Source organism: Aptenodytes forsteri, unplaced genomic scaffold (assembly GCF_000699145.1).
Source record: "Aptenodytes forsteri isolate BGI_AS27 unplaced genomic scaffold, ASM69914v1 Scaffold193, whole genome shotgun sequence".
Taxonomy (NCBI): Eukaryota; Metazoa; Chordata; class Aves; order Sphenisciformes; family Spheniscidae; genus Aptenodytes; species Aptenodytes forsteri.
In genome coordinates, this window is record NW_008795405.1 from 11141092 (window position 1) to 11166960 (window position 25869).

Here is a 25869-nt window from a genome sequence, read left to right on the forward strand (position 1 = left end):
TGTAGATGAGGCGCTTCGGGACATGGTTTAGTGGGCATGGTGGTGTGGGGTTGACGGTTGGACTCGATGATCTTAGAGGTCTTTTCCAACCTTAATGAAATAATAATAATAAATGATGTTTTGTAAAGACTGAAGGCCTATGTTTCCAGAGGTAGAACTGAAGTGAGAACAGAACAGGTTTTGTTACACTGTACGTGCCTCATCCTTGACATTAAGTCTATCTTTCTATGGTAGGGAGGGGGAGCTCACTGACTTCATTCTATCCTTATAAAATCTCTTGATATTTCTGTAGTGAGTACTGGCAGAGATGACAGTACAGTTTGTGAGAAATAGTGGGTTGCTGTTTTCTTTCATAAAATGAATACCTTTCATCTAGAAACTGGACAGAGCTCAAGAGTTCCTATTAAAAAGGCTGCCAGCTGATACTACCTTTGAGTTAACAGTCAACTGAGACAAGCACCAGGAAGCAAACACCTCAACTTCAGCCTGCAACAAAGTAGAACAATGAAGATTGTACTTTGAATTGGCAAGAGTGTTGTTAGCTGCCTCATCCCAAGAAAAAACATGGAGGAAAAGCACTTGTAAGATGGGTTCTGGTCTTCTCTGGGAAGCAGTGCTGCCAGCTGTTTCCCCAGAAATGACATGAATGTTTCTCCTTTGTTCACTTGCTGCAAGGCAGCAGTCACTGGTTTCAGGTTGCCAAGTGCTGAGAGTGCAGCTTTTACTAGGAAGTGGCAACAAACAGCTGATAGGTGGTTAAAGTAGCTTCCTAAATCTCCTGTCATCTGTTATTTTCCATTCTTTGGGTTCAGTGCAGCAGCCTGACTTGAAACTTTGTCTCCTGTCCCCAAAAGATACCAAGAGCTCAGTTAGCAGGTAATTAAGGGCTTAGCAGCGTGCCTGGTCTGTGAACTGGGGTACAGACTTGGTCTCAGATTTGGGACAGTTTTACAGTGCAGACATCGTTTTGGAAAGAGTTTGGAGGAGGGGAAAAGAATATTAATTATGATATGAGAATTTTTGAGGACTTAAAACTCGTATTCCCGCCCCAAATGAGGACAAAAAAATCAAAATTGGAATCTTTTTGCAAAGCAAAGAGACTTAATATACTTAATACTTATTATATTAAGTAGACGTCTTCTTTCAGACTTTTTGAAACTCTTAATTTGGTTTGTCTTTTTTTCTTGTATGTTTTATATATATGTGCGTATGTGTATCATATATTTTACCAGGCATTACATTACCTTTTGAAATGAAAAGTAATTTTAAAGTTCAAACCAAAAGGTTTCAGTTTGTCAAAGCATTCTGTATTGATATTTTCAGTGTTGAAACTAAGAAACAAAAAATTCAGTGCTTGGTTTTTTTCCCTCTTACTGTTATTTGGAAATGTTTTGTGAATTGTCCTGTGCCAAACTCTACTTAAAACTGATCAGCTCATTTGTCTTCTATGTAATCTGCATCCTCGTTATCTCTGAGAATATGCAAAATATAGTAGACAAACAATTGCCACCTTTAATTCTAGAAATGAAACTTGATTTGTGTTTCTGTCTTCCAGGTGAGCCTTTGCACTCCCAGCGAGAATACACCCACAGAGAGTTTAGCAAGGCTGGTTAGCATGGTATTCCAGTGGTTTCACTCTACAGCTTATATGATGGATGATGAAGTTGGTAGCCTGGTTGAAAAGCTCAAACCCCAGTTTGTTACTAAGTGGTTGAAGACTGTTTGTGATGTACGGTTTGATGTCATGGTTATGTGCCTCCTTCCTAAACCAATGGAGTTTGCCAGGGTAAGAATAATTTGTCTGAAGGTTCGTTTATTTGCCACAGAGATTAAAGTCTTAAGTGTAAAGACCATTTCTCCCCCAGCTCTGTCAAGGCAAAAGAAATCTCCGTGGTTGAGGGAGCAGTGGAGTTCAGGAATTTTTCCTCTTCCTAGCATTTTTAGTTTTACTGTATTAGAGAGTGGGGATTATTTACAGTAATATGAAGACAGGTTGGAAGAATATTATAGGTATTGAAAGATACTGTACATTTTTGATAGCTACACATTTCCATTATGCTGCTGAAGCACCTAAGCTTGTCTTTAGTAAAAGGTATCATTTATCTGCTCCCAGTAATAAGCCTGTCCTTTACTAGTCTGCTTTACTAATGTTTCTCTGTTCATTGCATACTTCATCTCTGCAGCTGTGAATTAAGGTTCATGAAATCACACAGCTGTAACTGAAAGGAACTCTGGGCATACTGATGCCCTGTAGCTTCAGATACCTAATTTAAGTGACTCAGCCAAGAGACTAGTCTGCTATGGTTTACCTTATTGCATATGGAAGATTTATCTGGAAGGTCATTCAGGGTGCCTAAGTGATACTGTTGCTGGAATTGCTTCTAGAAAGAGTCTTTCTTTTTGTCCATTAATTATGAAGCAGAACTCGCCACTTAACCTGGATAGTGAAGACAGGCAACAAAGTCAGACATGTGAATATTCCTCTATAGAAAATGAAACATCATCATGAAAATAGGAACTTTATATTTGAGAGGTTTAAGACTTTTTCCTCATTTATCACTGCCAACTATACTACATGTGCTTTTGTAAGAAGACTTTCATTTTGTGACCCTCTTATGTAAAATGTCCAGGGGACATGTTGGTTTTGTTTCCTAAATTTAAGTGGCTAGGCTAGGAAGGGCCATAAAGACTTGATGTGATATATTACATCATCAGGGATGAAGTGTGCATCCATGGATTTTTTCATGACCTAATATGTGGGACTTGCTGTATGCGTACAGACCAGCATGTGTATGTGTCTTACTCTAAACCATCGCTCTGAAGATACACCTGCCTGTGGGAGGACTGGAGGGCAGCTTAGGAAATTTGAGAGGTGGATGGATTAATTGAATGTTAGAACTGAAGAAAAGAGATCAGGGCTTTGAGGCTAAAGGGGAAAGGAAAGACTGAACCTTATGCTGTAATCTGTTATGGATCTTTTTCTTGTCTTGGGTCCAGCCCCTTTTTTTGAGTTTTATTACCCCCACTGCAATACGTAAGACTAGACAGACAACTTGCCAGATTTGCAAGGGTTCACTAGAACATGAAGACAAATAGCCATGAAATTAGCTGTGATGAATGGAGAAAAAATAGTGTGTTGGCTGAGATTACCAGTAGTTGCTGCCAAAACAGCAGGCATCTTTAGAGCCATTAGTCAGGAATGGCAGATGTGAGCTGAGGTCAGTTAGAATAATTAATTTCTGTAGGCCAGTTACTTATTTACTTAGAAGTGTATGTTTTGGCTTCCATCACTTAAAACCTTCCCTCAAAAAAACCCAAAACAAACAACCACAAAAGAACACCTGGTACAGAGCAAGTTTTTCAAAATAAAGAGGTAGCACTGTAACAAGTTGCCCAGAGCAAATAATTGAAGGTGCAAGTTTGACCAAACAAATCTGTGCCTTGTTGAGAACTGTAAACAATGAGAGGTTACTCTGTGTCATGGCCTGGAAGTGAGCAAACTTCATCTAAACCTTGGACAGTGCTTTTATGTACTGCTGGTCAAATGAGAGAGGAAAAAAACAATTCAATCCCCATGGCTGAATTCTAAATTCAGGCTGGAAGGTGCTGATAATCACTCCCCACAATTTCTTGGCTGCAACACACTGAGCAAATTTACGGTGCTGGGCAAGTTACAGGGACTAGAAATATGTTCATGAGTATGATTCCTGGAAATACCCACAGGTTGGTGGATACTGGGACAAATCGTGTAGTGCTGTGACCCAATTAAAAGAAGGGCTGAATCGAATCCTTTGCTTGATTCCGTACAATGTGATAAACCAGCCAGTGTGGGAATGTATCATGCCAGAGTGGTTGGAAGCTATAAGGACGGAAGTGCCTGATAACCAACTGAAAGAGTTCCGGGAAGTGTTGAGGTATGTAGACATATGTAGGAACCATTCTATCATTGCATATGTTGATTGTTGAGGGTTTTAGCACAATAAGATGGTGACAACAAATAAAAATGCCTTTGTGCAATGGACAGTAGTGAGTGAGTGCTTCTGAATTTTTTGTGACATATTTAGACTAAAGCACTTAAGCTTTGGGAACGTTTCCTTTTATTGCTCTTAATATTCTTGAATCTATATCAAGAGCCAACTACATGGATGCTTCTTTGCTGTGAGCAAGGCACATTTTCAGTGGCTTCCTGCAGCATGGTGGAAGAAGCATCTTTCTGTTCCTGGCTAGCTGTTGATGAGAAATGGTGGAGATTAGTAGAGCTGGCACTGAAAGAGTGATGATTTGTATTGATTTAGCTAATATCTTCCCCTCTTGAGCAAAGAAAACACCAGAATAAGAATGGTGGCTGGCTGAGTCATGATTTCATGTCTGGTGTATGCCTTTGACAATAAAACTTCACATTGCCTTTTAACTGATGAAGAGGCTCTGAAACTGACTGTAAATTCATTTGTGGTATTGATGTAAACTTTTTTAGTGTAAACATGGAATAGTGGAGGAGTGATGAGATGAGAAATTTTCCGATTTTTACATTGGATGTTGAAAAAGATATTGTTATCAAATGAAACTGGGCATGATATGAGATGTGATGTAAATTCTTAAGGTGCATCACCAAATTCAGAGATGACCTTGTGCAGTCAGGGCAGGTGGTATCAGCAGCCTAGCTCAACTCCCGTGGAGGGTGGGGATGCAAGTAAGTTTGCAGAAGCATTGTCAATGCTAGTAGTGAGATTGCCTTTCTACCAGTTTTCTGTTATATCTCACACAGTGTATGCCATGGTAACTCAGTGATGCTATATTTTTTTCCTACTTTTCAGCAAAATGTTTGACATTGAACTTTGCCCTCTCCCTTTCTCCCTGGAGGAGATGTTTGGCTTCATTAGCTGTCGATTCACAGGGTATCCATCCTCTGTGCAAGAGCAAGCATTGCTTTGGCTGCATGTAAGTGTCTTCTCTTGACAAGTCATGCTGAAGCAGCTTATGATTTTGGAAAAGAAAAAAAAAAGTGGGGGGAGGAAAAAAAAAAGAAACCACTTTTCCAAGGATCGTGGAACCTTTCTGCCCTTTGCTTAGCCCCAGTGTAAGGATGGTTGGTAGACAGATCCTGGGAAGCTTTATGTTCCTAGCCCACCATGGGCAATATATTGGAAGCCTGGAAATTCCTTTTACCTTTGAATGTTAGTTGTGTCTTTAGGGCCATTCAGCTGTCTGACTTTTTGCCAGCAGTAGTTTTTAGTCTCCGCAGAATTTGGTCTGTAGATTCCAAAATTATTTCCAGACTCCAGAAGCAGCTGTAGTTGTTCTCGCATATGAAGATCTGGATTAGACTAGCTCTGTACCCATCAAGCTTTCTGCTGCTCTGGCCCTTTTGTGCTATATTTGTCCACAAAGCTGGTATTCACTCAGTGTTCATATTCAAAAGCTACGGGGACAATCATGTCAGCTGGGGGCAGTGAATTCAAAAGGGTATAAAATTTTCCACAGCACCTCAGAATAATACCTGTATTCTTCATTATTGCTTCTTTTCTGCTGAGGGTTATTTTGGTTAAGCCTCTGCAAAGACCAATTTACCTGATGACTGTAGCAATTTTCATATATGCAGAGTTTTCAAGTAAAGTACATTTTTGGTTTTTTTTTTAGATTTTTCTTGACCTAATAACAGTTAATGACAAGTACGAATGAGCTCATATTTGAGTGTTGGTGACAAAACAGATGATGAATATTCCCTCAGTGATTTGCAGATAACCATCCTATGTTGACACCTGTAAGCAACCATTCTGACTGGATTCTTAGAGTAAATACAGGAATTCAGTTTTAAGTAATAATAAATATAGTAAATAGTTATTCATCCAAGCATTGGTGGTAATTTTGGTTTACAGAAATACTTTTGTGGAACTTCACATCCCTGTGTGTTTGTGCATAAAACTGATCTCAAGGCACACCAAGTGGATGCCAACAAATACTTTGAAAATACCCTTTTGTTTGCCTGTTCTCCTTTGCCCTGATTCTAACAGAAATCTAAGCTCGCAGCTCACTTTGAATCCCAAAATTAAATGCATGGAACTTGCTGAACTGAGGGTCATATGAGAAAGTTGTTTATAAAGTGGCTGGCATTTTTGATCAAACTTGAAACTCATGCTTTTTTATTTATTGTCTTTCCTCAGGTGTTATCTGAACTAGACATTGTTGTTCCTCTTCAGTTACTAATCAGCATGTTTTCTGATGGAGTTAATTCTGTAAAAGAGTTAGCAAATCAAAGAAAATCAAGAGTCAGTGAACTGGCGGGAAATCTTGCAGCTCGGAGGGTAACTGTTATTTATCCTGCTTATTTTTTTGCTTAGAACAGTTTTCCTAATAGAATGCATGTGACGAATTAAAAAGTCATCTTTCAATGTGGCAGCATTTGATTGGAAATATTATAAATTTTGAAAGTGGAAGAAAATTGGCGTGACTTCTTCAATTAATACTACTCTGTCACATGGTCAGTGTAAAGATAATGCAGATAGGAACTGCAGAAAAACTGCAGTTTTTCCTTAGTGAACTGGTTTGTCTGGGATATGGTTGGAGTGTTCTTGGTATCTTTTCCAACCATTTTCATTCTCTGCACCTTCTACTAATAACCATCAACAACAAGTTATTATGGACAACTGGTCACCCAGAGTGAGCTTTTGTATTCTAGTATAAATTTGGGCCTCGGTATGTTTTGGAAGGGTGACAGAGCAGAATTTATTTCTTCTTCCCTGCATTTTTTTTTCCCCCATCCAAGAGATGCAAAAATTGATTTAAAGTTGTCTGTCAAAGGCTTATTGTCTGGAAGAAAACATGTACAAATCTGTAGGCCCTACACATACTTGGATTGATGTGAGTAACTTCCCAGTAGTCTTGGACTAAGTGCTTCAAGGACAGCAGGAACAAGAGTGCTTGAAAGGTCAGATCTTTAGATTTAAGGAACTACAGCATCTAGGCAGTTGATATTTCCTTACATGTGGTCTGCCTGTCTTCTGATGTAGCTCCACAGAGAGCACTCCAACACCTAGCCCATGACCACTTCTAAACTAAGCAGAAGGAACGGACAAACTTACTGTCTGGTCTTTCTTCAGACCATAGCTGGCCTAAAAATAGACCTCGTGTCATCTAACTGTGTATCTCCCTGCAATACTTGAAGGTTCTCAGGGTGTTTTAGGTGGCCTACTGTGGTGTGGACATAAATCAATGCAGACATGCACATTGATGCAGACATGCACATCTTACCGTTGTCTCGTTCATTTCCAGCTACCTGTATCCTTGGTATAGCCTTAGTTACACTGTTCTCTTGAGATAGCCTCCTACTATTGAAGTTCCTGTCCCTGGATCATGGAGCAGATCATTGTAACCTGATGGCCACTGTACTGCCTGCACCAGTTTTCTGTTTGGTTTATGATGTTAAAATTCCTCGTTAGTAGGAATAAGATAATGAATGTCAGCCACTTAGCTTAAGAGAATATATACATCTGTGCAGAATATGATTCCTGTACTTCTATCATATTTTATCACTTAATGGTATTGAGGGACACATGTATATTTTGCAAAAAACCTACAGAAGGGAATAGTAAGGCTGTCAAAGTTCCTGCCATTTTCTGCAGTTTCATGTAGAAGGAGATGATTGCTTAAATGCGTAACAGTCATTTGGACATGTTGATTCTTTGTCTTCAGGTAAGCGTTGCTTCTGACCCTGGGCGCAGAGCTCAGCACAACATGCTGAGTCCTTTCCCAAGCCCCTTCCAGAGCCCATTTCGGAGTCCAATACGTAGTCCTTTTCACAGCCCTTTCAAGAACTTTGGACACCCCAGTGGAAAGACAATTGATTTTGACTGTGAAGATGATGAAATGAATCTAAATTGCTTCATTCTGATGTTTGATCTCATCTTGAAGCAGGTACTCACAGAAGAAAAACACCCACATTGAGGGGACACTGAAGTTCTGTAGTCACTTTTGGCTCTCCTTCAGTCCTGTATTGACTCCCTTTCTGCTAAGGGACCGGCATGAACTATAAGGCATTTAAATCCCTCTGTCATCTGCCTTTACCCATATAGGAGTTACAGGTTCATGTTCAATGAAGAGAAGTTGGATACCTCCACATTCATGTTAGATAGCTCACATGAGTGAAACGAACTTCTCCTTGGAGATATGTTTATTTCTACAGACTAGAAGCAGAGGCTTGTTGATAGACTTAGATTAGATGCATAATTTTTGGATAGCTAAATTTGTACATTGTGAATCCAAGGCCAAGTGTTTTGGATAACTGTCTCCAGGTAAAATTCATGGATCCCGTGCTTGAAATTGTCTATGTACTCTAGCTGTTCGAGGTTGGGCCTCAACACCAGTGGCAATTTAAAATTGTGAGTTCCAGTTTATCCCAAACTCTTCCCAGTACTGTAATGTAACACTAGCAGAAGTGTAGGAATAGGCAGAATAGTTAGTGCTCTGGCTTTTAAATAAATAATAAATCCTTACTCTTTTTACTCTCTTTCAGATGGAACTCCAGGATGATGGTGTCACTTTGGGCTTAGAGAACAGCATTTCAAAAGATATAATATCCATCATAAACAATGTGTTCCAGGCACCCTGGGGTGGTTCTCACACCTGTCAGAAAGATGAAAAAGCAGTTGAATGTGGTCTGTGTCAGTCCAGCATTCTGTGTTACCAGCTGGGTTTTGAGCTGCTGGAACAGCTTGCTCCAAAAGAAGAAATCAGGCTTGTGGTAAGTAGAGCAGGAAAGGGCCTATATTATTGGTGTGCTGAAACTCCTCTTCTTCGTTGTTTTCATTACATTGTGCACAAGGGAGCAAAGCCGCGCTGACCTTTGGCATGGAGAATTTGGGAGGTTAAAGCAAAATGCCATTGAATTGTAAAATTTCCTAAGTTTGAATTGATTCCAAGAACCCAGGGAAGATGACAATATTAATCCAGTATGAACTCTTCTCCCATCAACATTGAAGTGCTGTTTCACTTTGGAAGGACACTCCTGTGATACTGTGTCTTAAATAAAATGTGGAATGTTAATACTTAGTGCTTTTCATCTTCTTTTAAAAGCTAAGAGTGGGTATTTTGAAATGGGTAATGATTTTGAGTGAACCAGTTGTCAAGTGAGCAAGCCTTAGTAGATGCTTGATTTTTGAAAATGCTGAGCACTGTTGAAAAACAGAATATACTTCAGGTTGAGTATCCAACTTTATCAGACACAGATATGTACTCTCCAATCGCTAGTCATCATTAAAGCTCTCTGTAGCTTTGCAGAAGAATTGAAACATTACCTGTGGTGTGATTAATTTTATTTTAAGCTGTACGTCTATTATACGCAACTGTTCCATCTGATAGTTCAGAAGACCGCATAGTTCCCCTTATTCTGAGTGCTCATTTGCTGTGGCATGGTAGTGGCAGGATGTTTATTAGTAATTTTTTTTCCATGGTGGGCATAGTGATGCCTTTTGATGTGTAAAAGTTTTGGAATTCCATTTGGATGTGTATGCTAATAGTAGGTATTGTGCATGTGGTATTCAGTAACTTGTGCTAGAAAAATCATCTCATGCCCTTTCAGTTCAGATTCTCACCTCAATTGAAAAGTAGCAAGTGGGGAAGTCTTTTTAAAGAGTGCTGGGGCTTGATACCATTTCTAGGATCCACCTTGCGATTTATAACATAAAGGCCACAATGGCAACCTGTAATCCTGAGCTCCTGGCCACAGGCAGAAATAACTCCAGCCTGGTCCTTTTTTCAATGTAAAAGTGATTGAAGTAGCTCCTGCCTCTAAGCCTGTAACTCTACAGTAGTGTAGGAAACGCGCCCTGCTCTTGTCTGTTACTCCTCTGAGGCAAGGATGACAAGTTTGGTGAAACTACGGCCCTGTGATTGGATCCACCTCAGCTCCAATATGGATATACAGTTTCGGTTAAGTGTTATCACTTAAATCCATGTTTGAAACATAGTCTTCTTGTTGGTATGCATTTGCTGATGCAGAATTTTAGATATGCAGGTGATTTGAATGCACAAGTGGACATGGAACTAGACAGTGTCTGTCTCATCTGAGCTCAGCTTATCACACCAAGTGTAACTTAAACAGCAGGATATGGCCTCATGTATTTAGATAACAGCAAGAAACAAATTTAACTTATTATATTCTTAAAGGAGCCCACAGATAACCTCGAGGATAGTCTTCTGTATACTAGACCTGAGTTTATTATAGGAACTGAAGGAGAAGAAGACGACAAATCAGCACCAAAACGTGGAGAAAACCCAGGAAATCACACAGAGACCACAGAAAATGCCGGTAGGTGGAGGGTGAGAAGGTTGAGTATTTCAATAAGGCTTTAAATGAAATGCTTCTACTCATATAGAATACAAGGTTCTGAAGCAGTCTTTCAAGTCCAACAATGCACAGTCACTTTTTTCTCATGCATTTAATTCTTTCAACATATTAATTAAGTAGGAAGGCTGTATTTTATGTTGATAGCAAGTGTGACTGTCTCTCAAGAAAGTGTTAGAAGAAATCTTGGCTTTTTGAACATATAAAGTAGCAAAAACATTACATGCCAAATTCCATGCTGTAGTAACTTTACTGACTGAGGGGTTACTGTGGCTAGAATTAATTTATCTCTTGTCACTTTGACATTCTTTAGTTTCATTTTGAATCCAAAGATGAGAGAACTTTAACAACATTTTATGTAACTTACATTTTTAACAGTGATAAAGAATGACACAGAAAGAAAATTTTGTTATCAGCAACTTCCAGTTACCTTGAAGCTCATATACACTATATTGCAGGTAACATTGATTACTTGTCTATTTAGTTTGAATTTTTGGTTAACTGGTGTCATCGTGCTGAGAGTAGTACATCTGCTTACACAGGAAATGTCAAGGTTTGAAGAACCAGACATTCTTTTTAACATGCTGAACTGTCTGAAGATCCTATGTCTTCATGGGGAATGCCTGTATATAGCAAGAAAGGACCATCCACAATTTCTTGCCTATATTCAAGATCACATGCTGATTGCAAGGTAGGTTTTTGTCACACATTTTGTCTTCATACTTCGTTGGTTCTCCAACTATACACTCGTTGTTGGCATCAAAGAATTTGAAGGTTTAGTATGGAAAATCAACAAAGGGTGGTAGGGAAATGTGGAAAGGTTAAGCAACTGTATAAGGGCACATTGCACAGGCTAATTAAGAAGTTGCAAATGAAACCAAGGTACCCTGCATTGTCCATCATGGCTACTCTGTCATGCTCCACTTGTTTTGCAGTGAGTCAGAGTTTCTCATATTGAATAATAGCATTGTCTGAGACTGAGGTATCTTCCCTGACTCTACAAAATAAAATAAAGGATGATGTAGAAGCAGGCACACAGTTATAGGGCTTTAGCATTAAAGCTCAGAGAACAACAGTATTGCACCTTATTTTTAAGAGGTAAAGGAAGTTTTTTCATTTAGAATCAGAGTGAATTGGACTGAAATCTGCATTTTAAGATTCTTTCTGGAGACAGGGACTTTTGCAGAAAACTCACTGAAAAAACATCAGCATATAATGTTCTGAAATAGTGTGTTCATCAGTGCTTACAGCTGCTCTGTATCAATTTCACTGAGCATCCCCTGAGACTGTAGGGTTTTAGCAGGCCAGAGAAACTGTCCTGAATCTAAATACCAGCAAATTGTGAACACCCGACGTCTTAGTCACTTGTGGATGCACATGATTTGTGGTGCCAAGACAGTTCATGTGGCTTATGCGCTGAAGCTGGTTGTGCTGAAACTGCTAATTCATAGCGTAGATTATGTTCTATGGCAGTTGTGCCTTGAATTAGGCAAACTCTTGTCAAATCTGAAGTATTTCAATGTAAGGAATATTTGAACTTGGATTTTCAAGAAAAACTGCTGTAGTTGAAGATTTGCAAGTATCTCTGTTCTCCTGCCAGCAGCTCTGTAGTATTCACATAAATGCCCAGGATGGCTCAGAGATTTTCATGAAAAGTGCATTCCCACCAACAGTACAGTGGTAGACATTTAGAAGAAAGGATGTCAAGGGAGTGTTTTTATAAGCAGGTTTGCTCTTTTTGGTTTTTCCAGCTTATGGGGAGTTGTGAAGTCTGAGTTCTCTCAGCTTTCTTCCCTGGCAGTCCCACTACTTCTTCATGCACTTTCACTTCCCCATGGAGCTGACATTTTCTGGACAATCATAAATAGCAATTTCAACAGCAAAGATTGGAAGATGAGATTTGAAGCAGGTAGGCCTGAGAAATGTATACTATTTGCTCTTTGTTGCTTCACTGAAGAGGTAGAGCTTTCTCTGCTGTAACTGAGGGGACCTATAATAGATGATTATCTTTTTGCTGCTTTGGGGAGTTTTGGAGATAGTTTGGTACAAAACTATGGCACAACAATGCAGTAAAATAGAGGAGAACATGAGACATTTTGGATAATCAAAGTAAAATCAAAATTACAACACTTGCCAGCTAGTTTTTGTTGTTACTTTCTCAGATGTGCATATTTCTAGGAGAGGTACATTAATCAGGACATAAAGAAGCCATTGCCTAAATTAATATGCATATTTTCTTTGTCTGGGGGCATGGCTGCTACAGTGGAGAAGGTGGCTGTGTTGTGCAGATTTTTGGATATTCACTCTGTGACAAAAAACCACCTACTGAAGTACTCTTTGGCTCATGCATTCTGCTGTTTCCTGACTGCTGTGGAAGATGTCAACCCAGCAGTAGCTACAAGAGCTGGGCTATTACTTGACACCATAAAGAGGCCAGCTTTACAGGTAGGTTCGTTATATGGGGGAAAAAACATTCAAAAAGGAAGTTGGGTTTTCACCCAAAGTTGAAAGTGGTTCAGGCGTACAGCATCATGGTCACTGCTAACACCTCTTTAGGCAAGCCTTATGAGTCTTGGTAATTGACATATGTACAGAATAGCCAAGGGAAATGAGACTGCCCTAGCCCCAACTTAGAATCATAGAATCATTTAGGTTGGAAAAGACCTTTAAGATCATCGAGTCCAACCGTAAAAACTTTGACTGCAAAGGATTACTATTGCATTTGAACTGTTATCGTAGAAAGCTGTAAATGTTTTTTATTATTTTAGAATTTATTGACATTTTTCAATTTAAAAATAAATTTGTAAGTCTTATGACACCCTGCTGAACTGATAGTGAGAAAACACATCCAAGCAAAACCATACATGGTCTTGATCTTTTCAAGATTTACTTAGGCATGTAATTTTAAGCATGTGAGAGACCCTGCCAATCAGAATTCTCATGATTAAAAGTAAGCAGATATGAAAGTGGATCAAAGCCTACGTATACAAGCAAGATTAAAAAAAAAAACCAAACTCATAGTACACAATTCAGTTCTAGTTCTCTGGAGAATAGAATGAGTATGTACTTTAAAAAGTTCAGTGTTACCGCCTATAAAAAGCTGTTAATACTTGCTAGTTTTATTCCATGTAGTGCCTTTTCAAAAGAGTTTCCAGAGAATTTGAATTCACTTACTTCACTGAGACTGTCACCAGTATACTGCACTTTCATACTTAATGTGTGGGTTTTCTTCTCAAACATAAGTCTTGACACTACACCCAAAATTCTAGTGCAAATAAAATACAGAAGCATTTTGAGGCAAAGTGCTTCTGATACACTTCACCACATAATCTTTCTTCCTCTGTTTGGGCTTGGTGATTAATTCTTTTTGTAATTACGGGCTTGATTCAGTTGCCTAGATATAAGCTTTTTCTCAGGCAGGGGTGTGTGAAGAGAATACTTTGATATTGCCTACCAAATGTGCAGTAGGACAGAATTTTGCCTATACCTTTTGTATTCTTCAAAATCTTAGCAAATTCTACATTCTAAATACGATGTTCATTTATCTCCTTACTTACCTTACTTTTCCATTTATATCAGTAGCATTAGTTCTGATTTAAAGGACTTGGTAAGGAAAAAGGAGCTAAACCTTTATCCTGTACTAATTAACAGGAGAAGTTGTGAGCTTTGACCTCCCTTTGCTTTAAAATATGCTTAAAGTGTTTGCATCTCAGTTCTGTGTTTTTTGTCTGTCTTTTTTCTCCCCCCTCTATAGGGTCTCTGCCTCTGCCTTGATTTCCAGTTTGATACAGTTGTCAAGGACAGGCCCACAATTCTTAGTAAGCTTTTGCTACTTCATTTTCTAAAAGCGGATATTCCAGCTTTGAGCTGGGAGTTCTTTGTGAATCGCTTTGAGACCCTGTCTCTGGAAGCACAGCTTCATCTGGACTGCAACAAAGAATTCCCTTTCCCGACAAGTAAGCAGAGCCAAATCAATCTGATCACCTTTTATCAGCTTCTGGAATTTCAGCCGCCTGCAAGGGTCTGAGGGAGATCTAGGTCTCACCTGTATAAATTCTCTGAAATTAAGTAATCTTTCAGGTCAAAAGAGAATAATTCGAAGTGAGCATTTTTGGCTGCCCGAATACAGATTAGGCTATACTCTGTTGCACCTTTGGGCGTCAGGTTTTACTCTCACTAGGATGTGATTGCCAGCCTTGGTTGAAATGTGGTCTGGTTCTGTCATCAGCTGCAACCTGCATTAACCCACTTGTTCTTTTGTAGATGTTCTTACGCTATCAACATTGCTATTCTCAAAGGCCTAGGTCATGCCTGACCCTGTTCTGTAGTGGTCTGTACTAGGAGTGGTATGACCCTCAAAAAACAAACAAATGTATGGGGCACAGCACAAGAGGTACATGGACTCTTAGAGCTGGTGCTCAGTTAACTATTCCTGCAGTGACAAATGTTTGTAAATGGTTGTCCTGTTCATACTTTGTTTCTTGATGAGACACCATGTCTCCTTCCATTCACAAGGGGGGGCTAAAAAATAATTTGTGCCTGATTGTTTAACATGCTGAGTAACTGAAAACTTCCCTGTCCAAGTGGTGGCCTGTGAGGCAGATCTATTTCCATCTGATTTGCTTGGAGGAGGTGGGGACAGCTGTTTGGACAGCGTGTGCTCCGTCAGCAGCCTAATGCCTCCTCCTACACTTGCATGGAGCCCAGTGCCTAAAAAAGCTCAGGTGGTGCTGCTGCATCCATACAGGAGATGGGTGGAACTGCGAACATATTTTCTTCTCCATATGTGAGTAGCTTGACCCAAAGCTGGGAACTGCTGCTGTGGCCTCAGGAGGGAATCTTTGCACTAGTTTCTAGCATCTCTGGCTGCGAATGTAGGGTCATATTTTTAAATATGAGTATTTGGGAGTGATTTAAAATATGCAAAAGATATTTTTCAAGTCTCTTTTTCACCTTTCTCTTTGCCTTTTCAAAGACTTAAGTGGTGAAAAGAATGGGCTCACCGGCTTTAGTCACTCAGATAATTAAACTCAAAGGGTTTGAATGCACTATAGACATGAGTATAGAAAAGTATTAGTGACCCCATTAAGACATGCAGTGATACTGCTGGTAACACCACTATAAACACATAATCACACTCAGACTTTTGGAGGCGCTGTTCAAATCCAGGATGATAGGTGTAGGCAGGACGGGAGGTCAGTGAGGCAAAACTAGGGGCCACATTTGGGTATGAGTGCACTAAATGTGATCCATACTCGTGAGATTCCTGCCGTTTTAAATAGAGGGCACCTCATTAGCCTGAAATTCAGGTTTTGTTTTCAAGAACCTGTTTTTGTCCAATCTCTAAAGAAAGAAGTAACAGCATAATTTTTTAAACACAGTTATGCCATTTGGGGTTTTATGGATTTCAGAATGAGATCATGCAAATGAGTACCTTGCAGATGGACCCCTTGAGCCCATATGAAGCTTTCTTGACTTGAGTGGGACCTGGGGCCCAGTTGCATTTGGCACTTGGCAGCATTAGGGCCTCACCATGCTGTGGAATGAATCCTAACTTGGTCAATTGCATTTGCAAAGCTATCACTGCTGTCCGGACAAATGTCGCCAACCTCAGTGATGCAGCAATGTGGAAGATCAAGAGGGCTCGTTTCGCACGTAATCGTCAGAAGAGTGTGCGTTCCCTGAGGGACAGTGTGAAGGGACCAGTGGAGTCAAAGAGAGCGCTCTCCCTTCCAGAAACCTTAACCACCAAAATTCGTTGAGTATCTATTTATATTTTTGTGACACGCCTGTATCTCTCCCTTAGGATTGTATCCTATTGCTGGGTACACACTGGAATTGTCAATATTTATCCAATTGGGATAGAAAATTTAGGTTTCTGACTGATTTGGGCATTATTCAGATAATGACAAGTTAGGGAGTTTGACAAAGAACGTAGACAAACATAATGTCTATGCTGTGTTTGTTTAAAACGCCAGAGCAAAATGCTCCAAGAATGGTTTGTGGATAGATCTTAATTTTTATTTGTGGCTAATACACAGTAGTTTTGTCTAAAATAGATACAATGTTTACAGAAAAATTCCTCTGTTACTAATTTATTTATTAATTGTAATTATTAATCAGTGTATGCAGCATATGCTAGACATCTTAAAAACAACTATTAATGTCTCCAATGAGCTTTTGGATATCTTCAGAATTACTTTGTTAAGAAAACAATATCTATGCAACACATCTTTCCTGCCAGCTTGTATAGGAGGACCTAGTGCTGGAAATCCATAGGCCTGTATGGAGCGCTGTACAGATACCTTTCCAAGCAGAAATAAAACTTACCCATTCTCATTTAGAGAATTTTACAAACACAGATTAGTCTTTATATTCAAATTGGACCTCTCACATTGCTCCTGCCCATATAATAGGAACTGATAAAATGTTCAAACCTGGGTGCTGGTGAACTGTTAAGTTAAAAGGTAACTTATTTTCTCCAAAACAAACACTACCATATTTTGGGACTCTTAGGTAATCCTTCTTGGCCGATTTCTAATCCTGCATAGGGACTCCTGTGTGGTGATTCTTGTACTAGCAAAACTGAATTACGGAGAAAACTAGAGTTCTAGAACATGGTGCACAAAATCTGTAGGGCACAGAAGTGACATATTTCAAACAGTTACACTCACTGCCTGACAACAGTGCATGAGTAAATGAACATAAATATGCTAACACTGAATATATGCTGAAGTATAAGATGTCAGTATTGCCTTTTTAAACAGACTTGCTCTTCTTTGTGTTTTGTTTTTTTTTTTTTAAGCTGTGAGCTTGACCAGACATGAGCAGTCTGCTCCAGCACTTGGAGGAACACCAGAGCAAACACCAGGTGGGTTTAACAAGGGGGGTGTTTTGATGGAACAGGAAAAGGAAGGCACTAGTGCTAGCTTTCTGGCTGACTCATGAGATAAACTTAGGCAAGATGGAAGTTGTCTAAAAGGCACAGTGAATCACATCTCAGCACAGTTCCAAAAGGTGTGAATTGAAGTTTTGCTCGATCTGTACTGAAAACTGCCCCCGGTTGTAAATAGTACTTTGGGGCTGGGAGGAGGTTATTCAGAGGCAGTCAGCTATGCCGGCAGTGCCTCACCCTCCTGTGTTTCATTGCCTGCAGGAACAAGTAAACCTTTAATAGACTAGCCCCATGGGTCACCTGTGTTCACCCTGGTCTTTGACCTTCAGGTTTTAGAGACAGCAGACAGGATGCTTTTGATTGTTGGTACTGTAAATTACACTTGTCTCCTCTGTATGCTTATAGACATCTTAAGTCTCTTATTTTCTATTTACTGACATTTTGTGAAGATGTCAGCCTTCTGTCAGCCATTTGTAGAATAGCTAGCTCAGCAGGGTCCAAGTAATATCTAAATAATTGAGACTACTGACAGTTCTTGCTTGAGTCCTGTGTAGACTGACCATTTGGAAGTGAAAAATACCAGATTCAGATCTCTTCATATTCCTTCAAGACTTGCAATATTTCCAACAGACACAAATTCAGAATTAGAACAGATCAGCTTAGTGGGTGATCAGCTGAAAGGAAAATACCTTGCCAGCGTGGGCGCTGACTAAGCTGTGAAATGGACTAGGACAGCTTCTGAATTAGCAGTATATAGCCCTATCATTCTAGCCCAGTGAGAGCTGGAAATCAACCAGTTCCTTACAGAGCATATGTGCAGGCTGTCACAGGCTTATAGAAGGAACAAGTGAAATAATGGTGTGATGGACAGATGTGTCAGTGAATGATTGTTCTTCATTTAATGGCAACCATTCACCTGCTATATACTGGGCTTAGAGGAACTTGTCACATAACAAGTGTCAGTCTCACAGTAGGCATTGTTAGCCATTGTGATTTCATTAGATGTATTTTGGTATTTCAAAGCTTCAGTTTCCAGGCTCAGGTAATTAATCACTTAAGCTGCAAATTCAGGTTCCACTAAAAATATATATATAAAATGTTGCATGTAGCTAGTAACCACTGATATGAAGAAAAATGAGACAAATGACTGTCCCTCTCCTCCTGCCCAGTATTTCTTTCTTTCTAAAATCTTCATTTTTTGTAAAATAAGTTTTTTTAAGGTTTGACTCAGTTTCTAACACTTTGCATTGGCAGTACTGGGCAGTACTGAGCATATCTGATTCGTCTAAGGAAGTAACTGACTCCTAAATATAGGGTGTACATTTACTGTAGAAAAACTTTTTTTATCCATACCACTCGAATGAACTGGTCCTCATGCTCATCCGTTCTTTCTAAATGTAAACCTGTAATCCTTGCACAGTTCAAATGTAAGCTGAATTCAATGTGTGTTCTGTATGGATTAAACACCAGGAACATGTATTTGTTCATCTATCCTCCACAATACCCTGGAAAGTCACTTAGAGAGTTTCATAGATAGGTACAGGGGTCACAACTGGGATGAAGCGTGATATAATTGTGATCTGATGTTTTATGTTATATTGTGGTATACCTTAAAGTAATTTGAAGGTAAAGGGGTCTGATGTAAGGGACACATAAATAAAGAGATGAATCTGTGGGCATAAGGCTAGATTGAATTCAGGAATGGTGGCTGTATATTAACTAGCACGCTGTATGTTTGGTGATGTGAGAAGGTTTTACTGGGGGGTGTGGGGGGTGTGCGTGTGTATGTATATACCTTGTATGTCAGCACACACACATATGCACACAAATTGTATATGTATGCACACACATTTTGAGGGGTAAAAGCCACCATAGCCACTGTAAAGACAGGGCTGCCTTGGTTTTGCATTCTTAGCTTGAATCTGAACAGCTTGATTTGGTACAGGATACTCTATATCATGTGTTAATGAAGTGAAAGTTGAGTTCAAGCTTGATATAACTTAAGACCCATTTCAGACAGCAGAGGAAGGTTTTCTGGACTCTGAAAGTCTATTGCCTAAATGGGATCGTAGGGTTTTTGTAGTTTTAAACAAGCAGTTCTCCATTGATGGTTCATTGCAGGTTTCTGCATTAGAAGTAAAAACAGGAGGTGATTGACATTCCCTAGACTTGATCCTTAGTAGAGCTATGACAAACTACTCAGGGTAAAGCTCTGTTCACTGTGTCCTGCTGTATAGTTTTCAGTGAGGGTAAAGTATGAGAAATGAGATTTTAATGCTTCAGAAAGCGTAATAATATTTCTGGAAAGTAAAATGTTAGGAAAAGTCCTGGGAAGTGTCTGTAAACTGGTGTTAGTATTACAAACTCATGGCAAAATTGAGTGTTTTATCACTGAGCTTCTAAATTACGTTGTTCAGCAAGTGAAAGTAAAATAGGTTAATCTTTTCAGACTAATCAATCATTGAGTTCTCTTTGGAGAACCAGTACTTATTTAGAGCGCCACAATCCTTTGACTCATTTCATCTTATCTCCTTCTTTGTTTTATGGAAAATCTCACAACATGTAATAGAGATAAAAATAAGTAGGGCTGAAGAAAACAGTCTAATATCATCTTTATGAAAGTGGTGTCTTTTTGATACAATTTCATGGAAAATTTTAACCTGGGTATAATATGTGGCAAGATTATTTCTCAGTTGTTTTCCACAAAGCTAAAGTTATTTTCTATATACATTTTTAATGTGCTTCTGAAAATGGAACTTGTTGTATTTCTCATTATTTCAGAATTTATTGTTTTGTTTTTGCATCTGCAAATCTTGGTCCAACAAAAGTTTGGATAGAGAACTTTCATTTTGAAGGAAGATTTCTGTAAATAAAAAATCCCAGTGAAAACTGTTTGGAATAAAAAAATTACATAATATGAAGTTCATTATTTCTTTTTACCAAAATGAGACCAGTAAAGAAAAGTTTATTCTTAATAGAAGTGATTCTAAAAATTCCGCCCCCTAGTTTTAATTTTCAGCTATCATAGAAACAGCGACCTTCTCCCATGCTCGACAGAACAGCCAATCAAACAAAACCCTTTGCTCATTCACCAATAAAATATAAAATATTTAAAATTATTTAAAAAATGGCAGACACTGCAGTTTTGCTAGTGAAGAACCTAAGACAGATGCAGTTGTACCAGCAAAGGAGTCCCTTGTCAGAATAGCATATTTCATTGAGAATATGGGTAAATTAGAATATAAAAATAATTTTTAGTATTTGCTATAGATACATAGCTATGAATTTATATAAACCCTAAGACATGTAAGTAACTCTAACAGTCTAAGTAGATATTAGTTGCTGGCTAGTAACCCTAACACAGACGTGCAGGAGCAATTTTAACATTATAGTTTGAGCTAATCTTGCTTGTAGGGTCTGTCCTGCAAACTTCAACTTAAACTGTTCTTGCAAAAGTAAGGACAATTTCCAATAGTTGAAAGGATTTATCCTTAAAATGAAAACAAGTAGATCGTTTTATAATTCTGCTTCATACCAGCTTGCTTTATCTCAATTATTCGCTGTTAGATTTTTAACCACGGGTCAGAAAATACATCAGAATACATTTTAGTAACAATTAATTTTAACTGTTAACAGTTCTAGTGTTTAATGAACAAACTAAAATTAATGGTGTAATAAAAACTTAATTTTCAAGTATTGCCACCTTTTGATGCTGTCAAAATAATACTTTCTGTTTCCTTTGTTGATTATCCTAGTGGAAATATTTATTTTGTGTATAATGCATATATAATGCATTTTATTTATACAGAAGCATTTAATTTAAATTACTGTTTTTAAATAGAACATGTTGGACTAATATACTTTACTGTGCTTTAGCCATGCATTTATTCAGAATTATTTAATAAAAAGAATCTGATACACTGATGTATGAAATAACTGCTGCTTTTCATGAATTCAATTCCTAGTGTTAGTATAATGTAGATCTTCAGGAACTGCTAAGCACTAAAAAAAGGCCATACAAATAGGGTGAAATGGAAGAGGGTAACTCCAAAGGCAAGTACTAGAGAATTCTAGTAATGATAAATGTTCTTAAAAGTAACTGGAAATACTGTATTAAAAAAAAATTAAGTATGAAAATGAAGATATTTGCGCAGTTGGCAATGTTGTTTGCAGTGTGTCTGTTTTGCTTGGATAGTGATAGCCAGCACCCAAGCTTCCTTGGGCTTTGTAAGTAGCCTCTCGTCCTTCACATGATCATGTTCCCATGCAAAGTATTATTTCGATTCAGTGTTTATAAAACCAAGTCTTAGGCTTCTTCTCTGGGGGAAAAAGTCATCAAAGTTTTGACATTATACATAGTGTCCCAAAACCTAATAAATTATAGTGCCTACATTTTGGCCCAAGTTATTTGAGAGAAATATGGACTCAATGCTAAAAGGGGAAGTCTTCATTCTTTGTTTAATTATTACTTGGTAGAATTTTCTCCATCTCCTACCTTTGCCGTTTTGTACATCCTCCACTGGCAAGGACTAATATCCACTAACTTTTGCTGAGGAAAGACTGAAAACTATGCCAGATGAGAATTTGGTGGCAGTGGGATTTGATTCTTTTCTAATGCATAGGTGTGAAGGAATAATAACACTCAATTTGGCAGAAATGCACTGGGATGAGAAGATAAGCAGCTTGGTTAAACATGGGAAAGCTGAGAAACGGAGTTCAGTGTACACAGTAGATGTTAGTGTGCTGTTGAGCCTGAGGCAACAGAGGAAAAATGCCCTCAGAAATGTATGCCTATCTTCTGTGACTTCACCATGTATATTTGGGCAGAAATGGAGCAATGAACTCTGGAAAAAAATTCTTCTGTACCCTGTTTACAGTCTTATGCAGTGTCTGATACCAATGTCTCTCTTGTGCCGATAGGACAACCCTCCCCAGAGAATGATACTACAATAAAAGACCTGCTGCCAGAGGATGCTGGGATTGATCACCAGACTGTCCACCAGCTCATTACTGTGCTAATGAAGTTCATGGCAAAAGATGAGAGCAGCGCTGAGTCGGACATCAGCAGCGCTAAAGCTTTCAACACAGTCAAGCGCCATCTGTACGTCCTGCTTGGTTATGATCAGCAGGAAGGATGCTTCATGATTGCACCACAAAAAATGCGTGTTTCGACCTGCTTTAATGCCTTTATTGCTGGAATAGCACAAGTAGGTGAAGGCACTTACTATTTCTCATTGCCTGTTGTTGAAATGGTGGTAGCACAACCTTCTTTGTACCAAAATAATGGCTGAGTGGGTAATCCTACTTAAACCTTCTTAACACCTCTTCAGTTGGTGAAAGAATTTAAAGAACAAGCAGCCATCCTTGTTCTTTAATCTCAGAAGGCTCCATGTAGCCTAATCAAGTGCTTTCTGTAGGTTTTTGCTTTGCAGTTAAAAAGTAAATAGTTAAATAGAAGTATGCTAATTTATAACTTCCTACTAGTACTCTAAACTTGCTGCATCATTGGCGTGGAGATAATGGTTTTGTGTGCGTGCAGGTGTGCAAATACTACCACTGTACGAAAAATTAGAGACTGCTCCAAACCTCTTTGCTCTCTTTCCCTAGCCTTTGAATGCCTTACTTTCCTCACGTGTCATTTCCTCCTTTCCTCTTCAGGAAGACCTGGGACCCATGTGTTCTTGCTTGTTTCCCTGCATGAATGGTCTGTAAACTCTTTGACATTCTTCACTTTGCAGGACACTCATTCTCCTTCTTCGTTAGAGTGCACCAGGACTTTCTGTTCTCCCTTTCCTAGGGAGTGGTGCCACCATGGTGAACTTCTGCCTATATTGCTATGATAAATGACTGAGCACATCCTTGCCTTGTGCTTTCTTTCTCCATCTTGTAAGAAGGACCGCAATTTCCTACCTCACAAGGCTCTTCTAAGTCTCAATTAATTCTTACTGATAGAGCAGTTGGTGATGCTAGGCTGAAAAACATTTCATGCTTGCAGTGTTCTTATTATTTGCAATGAAGCATCATCATCACTTCCACACTTTTTCATTATCACAGTCTCTCATAAAGGATTACCTTAGGGGAGAGAGAGGGCTGTGATTTCAGATCTCCCCCTGCCCCAGCTCTTAAAATGCCCACTGTAACCTTCAAACATTGCTTGAAGCTATCCTGGCATCTTCTGTATCTGCAATTCTTATCAGGACTTTCTGGTTCGTACATTGGAATCAGTGATTTTTTGAAGTCAGTTGTAATGTAGATACTTGGATAATCTTTCATAGTCATGGACACGTCGGGTATCCACGTTTCAGCAGGCAAAATAGAAGGTGTTAATGCAAACTGCGTAGCTGCAAATACATCCTGATCCATTGTCTCAGAGCACCATTTCTATGTGTTATAAATCATCTTTCACTTGTACAGTTTTAAGCTGAAGCATGTAAAAGGAGATTCAGGCCCGTTACTGTTGTATTGAGAGTCTGGAAGTGGCAGTTTAGATCACAGGGCAGTATCTTCCACATTTTTTTTACATGTTTTCCAAGTCTGGATTCCCAAACTTCAGTGATCATCTGATTTTCAGAAGTACTGCTTACTGCAATGCTAAATATCATCCCCTGCCTTTCCTTTTCTGCCTTTAAAATGTCTCAGGATAGCCGAATTCACCATTTCTGTTTGAAAAGCTTCACAGTTGAATCCTGGCTCCCCTGACGTCAAATGGAGTTTGAGACCTTCAATAGACCAGGATTTTTCTCCATGTAGCAGACGTCAAAACTTTGATTTATATTTTGGGGAGATTTTTTTTCTTAGCTGTAGGGCTGCTTTGTGTTGGGAATCTCCTTTGCTGCAAGAGAAATGCTATTTGCAATCCGAAGATATGTTTACAGAGTGAAAACTCAGTGTGGAGCTCTTAAGAGATCTATTTCAGTTGCACTTCCTCCCCTAGTCATAAATATTTGCTTTCCCCAATCAGCTCCACAAAAGTTGGGATTGGCCTGACTTGCTGGTTTGTTGGTTTTGATTCCAAGCTTGATTGGAATGGTCAGTTCAAGAAAAAAAAAAAACAAACAAATGTCTCTTAGTGTTTTGCATCATAAAATCTGAGTATTTGGAATTCTTGAAAGCATAAAATGCCTTTTTCTCTCCCTAGCAGCAGAAGTGGGCAAGTTGTGGTGTTTGCAGTCAGTGCGGTATTGCCTCGCATGGTGGCAATGTTGTACAAGCCTGTCAGAGTGGGGAAGCCAGCAGTGCCAGGCTCTGCTCAGCATCCCAGGCTGAGCTCTGCCTAACACTTGCAGCATCATTTATTCCAGATCTTCCTGTGACAACTTAAAAAATGGGTCTGCTCAGCTTAAGACATGTCTGCATTACAGTATGTGCTGTGTTAAGGCAGGGCTCTGTCTTCCTTGTATAGATGAGTTTTTCCTAACCATGCTATATAACTGTATCTCACCCTGAGGGGACAAGGCATTGCAGGGTAGGACCATATTTGGTGATTATGTATCATCTGTTTGACAGGCTAACCCTACATGGATAGGCATGGGATTCATCTGTTTAGCTCTATGCATGCAGCACAAAAATTTGAGACAGCTGCACATCGAACTAAAGAATTTTACAGGGAAAAACCTCTAGTCAGCTTGTTCAGGAGGGAACTTAAGAGATGAGTTCTGTGTTTGTAAATTAGGCTCACCCCCTTGTTCTAATAAAAACAAAACCAAAAAAACAAATACAGACCTGAAGGAAATGGGTGATGTGGATGAAGCTGATGTTTGTGTCTGTTTAGATGTACAGGGCTCATGATAGAGCACTAAGTCCACTGAACCTGCAGGGACGTGTTAAGATCTTGGGGGATGTGCTGGAGTTTGCCTGGCCTGCTGTTACACCTTCCTGGGTGTCAACCAGTATAGGTCAGCATCAGAGACAAGGGCTTTGTGGATCCTTGCTATGATCTAGTTTAACTGCTGATTTCAGGACATGAGCTATTTTTATTTGAAGCCGTATGTTGCAATTCTGATGAGAAGTTAATGAAAAATAGCAATGCAGTTTCAATCGAAAACACAGTTGTGTCAGGGCAGTGAGAATATATGCCCACGCTGCACCTAACCATCAGGATTCAAACCTCTAGGATAGGCACCAAATAGCAGATGCTCTTCAAAAGTCATGATGGAGGCAAGGCTTATGACTAGCAGTAATAACAGCAACCTGTCTACAGCAACACCACCACTTAAAATTGATGAGCATTTTATTTAGAGCAAGATACTTTTCATTAGCTTTATTCTTGGATCCTTTAGGATTTGCATGCTTAGACTTTCTGCATAACATCGCAGACACCGTCTTGCCTTTGGTATAGTGAAGAGTGGAATTCTTGTCTCATTACCCGATTCCAGAACATTGGGCTTAAAAAAACCCAACAGCTAATGTTGCAAACCTGATGAGAAAATAATGAAAACTGGCAATGCAGTGTTAATACAAAAAGCCCAAATAACCAAAATACACAACACCTCCTCCCAAAACCCACAATTGCATCATATCTGTTAAACAAGGGATATACCTAATATGGTTTTGTCTGTTGAAGCATGACCAACTTTTGCTATAATACAAGGCTATCCCAGCATAATATATTTTATGAACTTGCCAATGTATGTTA

The 25869-nt window shown here is 39.1% G+C and overlaps 1 protein-coding gene across 1 annotated transcript in view; it reads left to right on the forward strand.

Annotated features, from left to right (window-relative positions):
- UNC79 (unc-79 homolog (C. elegans)) overlaps positions 1–25869 on the forward strand; it is a 124491-nt gene that overhangs the window by 27204 nt on the left and 71418 nt on the right. The window contains exons 13-26 of the mRNA XM_019472480.1: positions 1556–1786; positions 3724–3914; positions 4815–4938; positions 6162–6302; positions 7690–7911; positions 8510–8737; positions 10162–10303; positions 10718–10797; positions 10882–11030; positions 12091–12248; positions 12603–12784; positions 14094–14295; positions 15917–16096; positions 22155–22441. Coding sequence (XP_019328025.1) covers positions 1556–1786; positions 3724–3914; positions 4815–4938; positions 6162–6302; positions 7690–7911; positions 8510–8737; positions 10162–10303; positions 10718–10797; positions 10882–11030; positions 12091–12248; positions 12603–12784; positions 14094–14295; positions 15917–16096; positions 22155–22441 — 2517 coding nt within the window. The remainder of the gene's footprint in view (positions 1–1555; positions 1787–3723; positions 3915–4814; positions 4939–6161; positions 6303–7689; positions 7912–8509; positions 8738–10161; positions 10304–10717; positions 10798–10881; positions 11031–12090; positions 12249–12602; positions 12785–14093; positions 14296–15916; positions 16097–22154; positions 22442–25869) is intronic.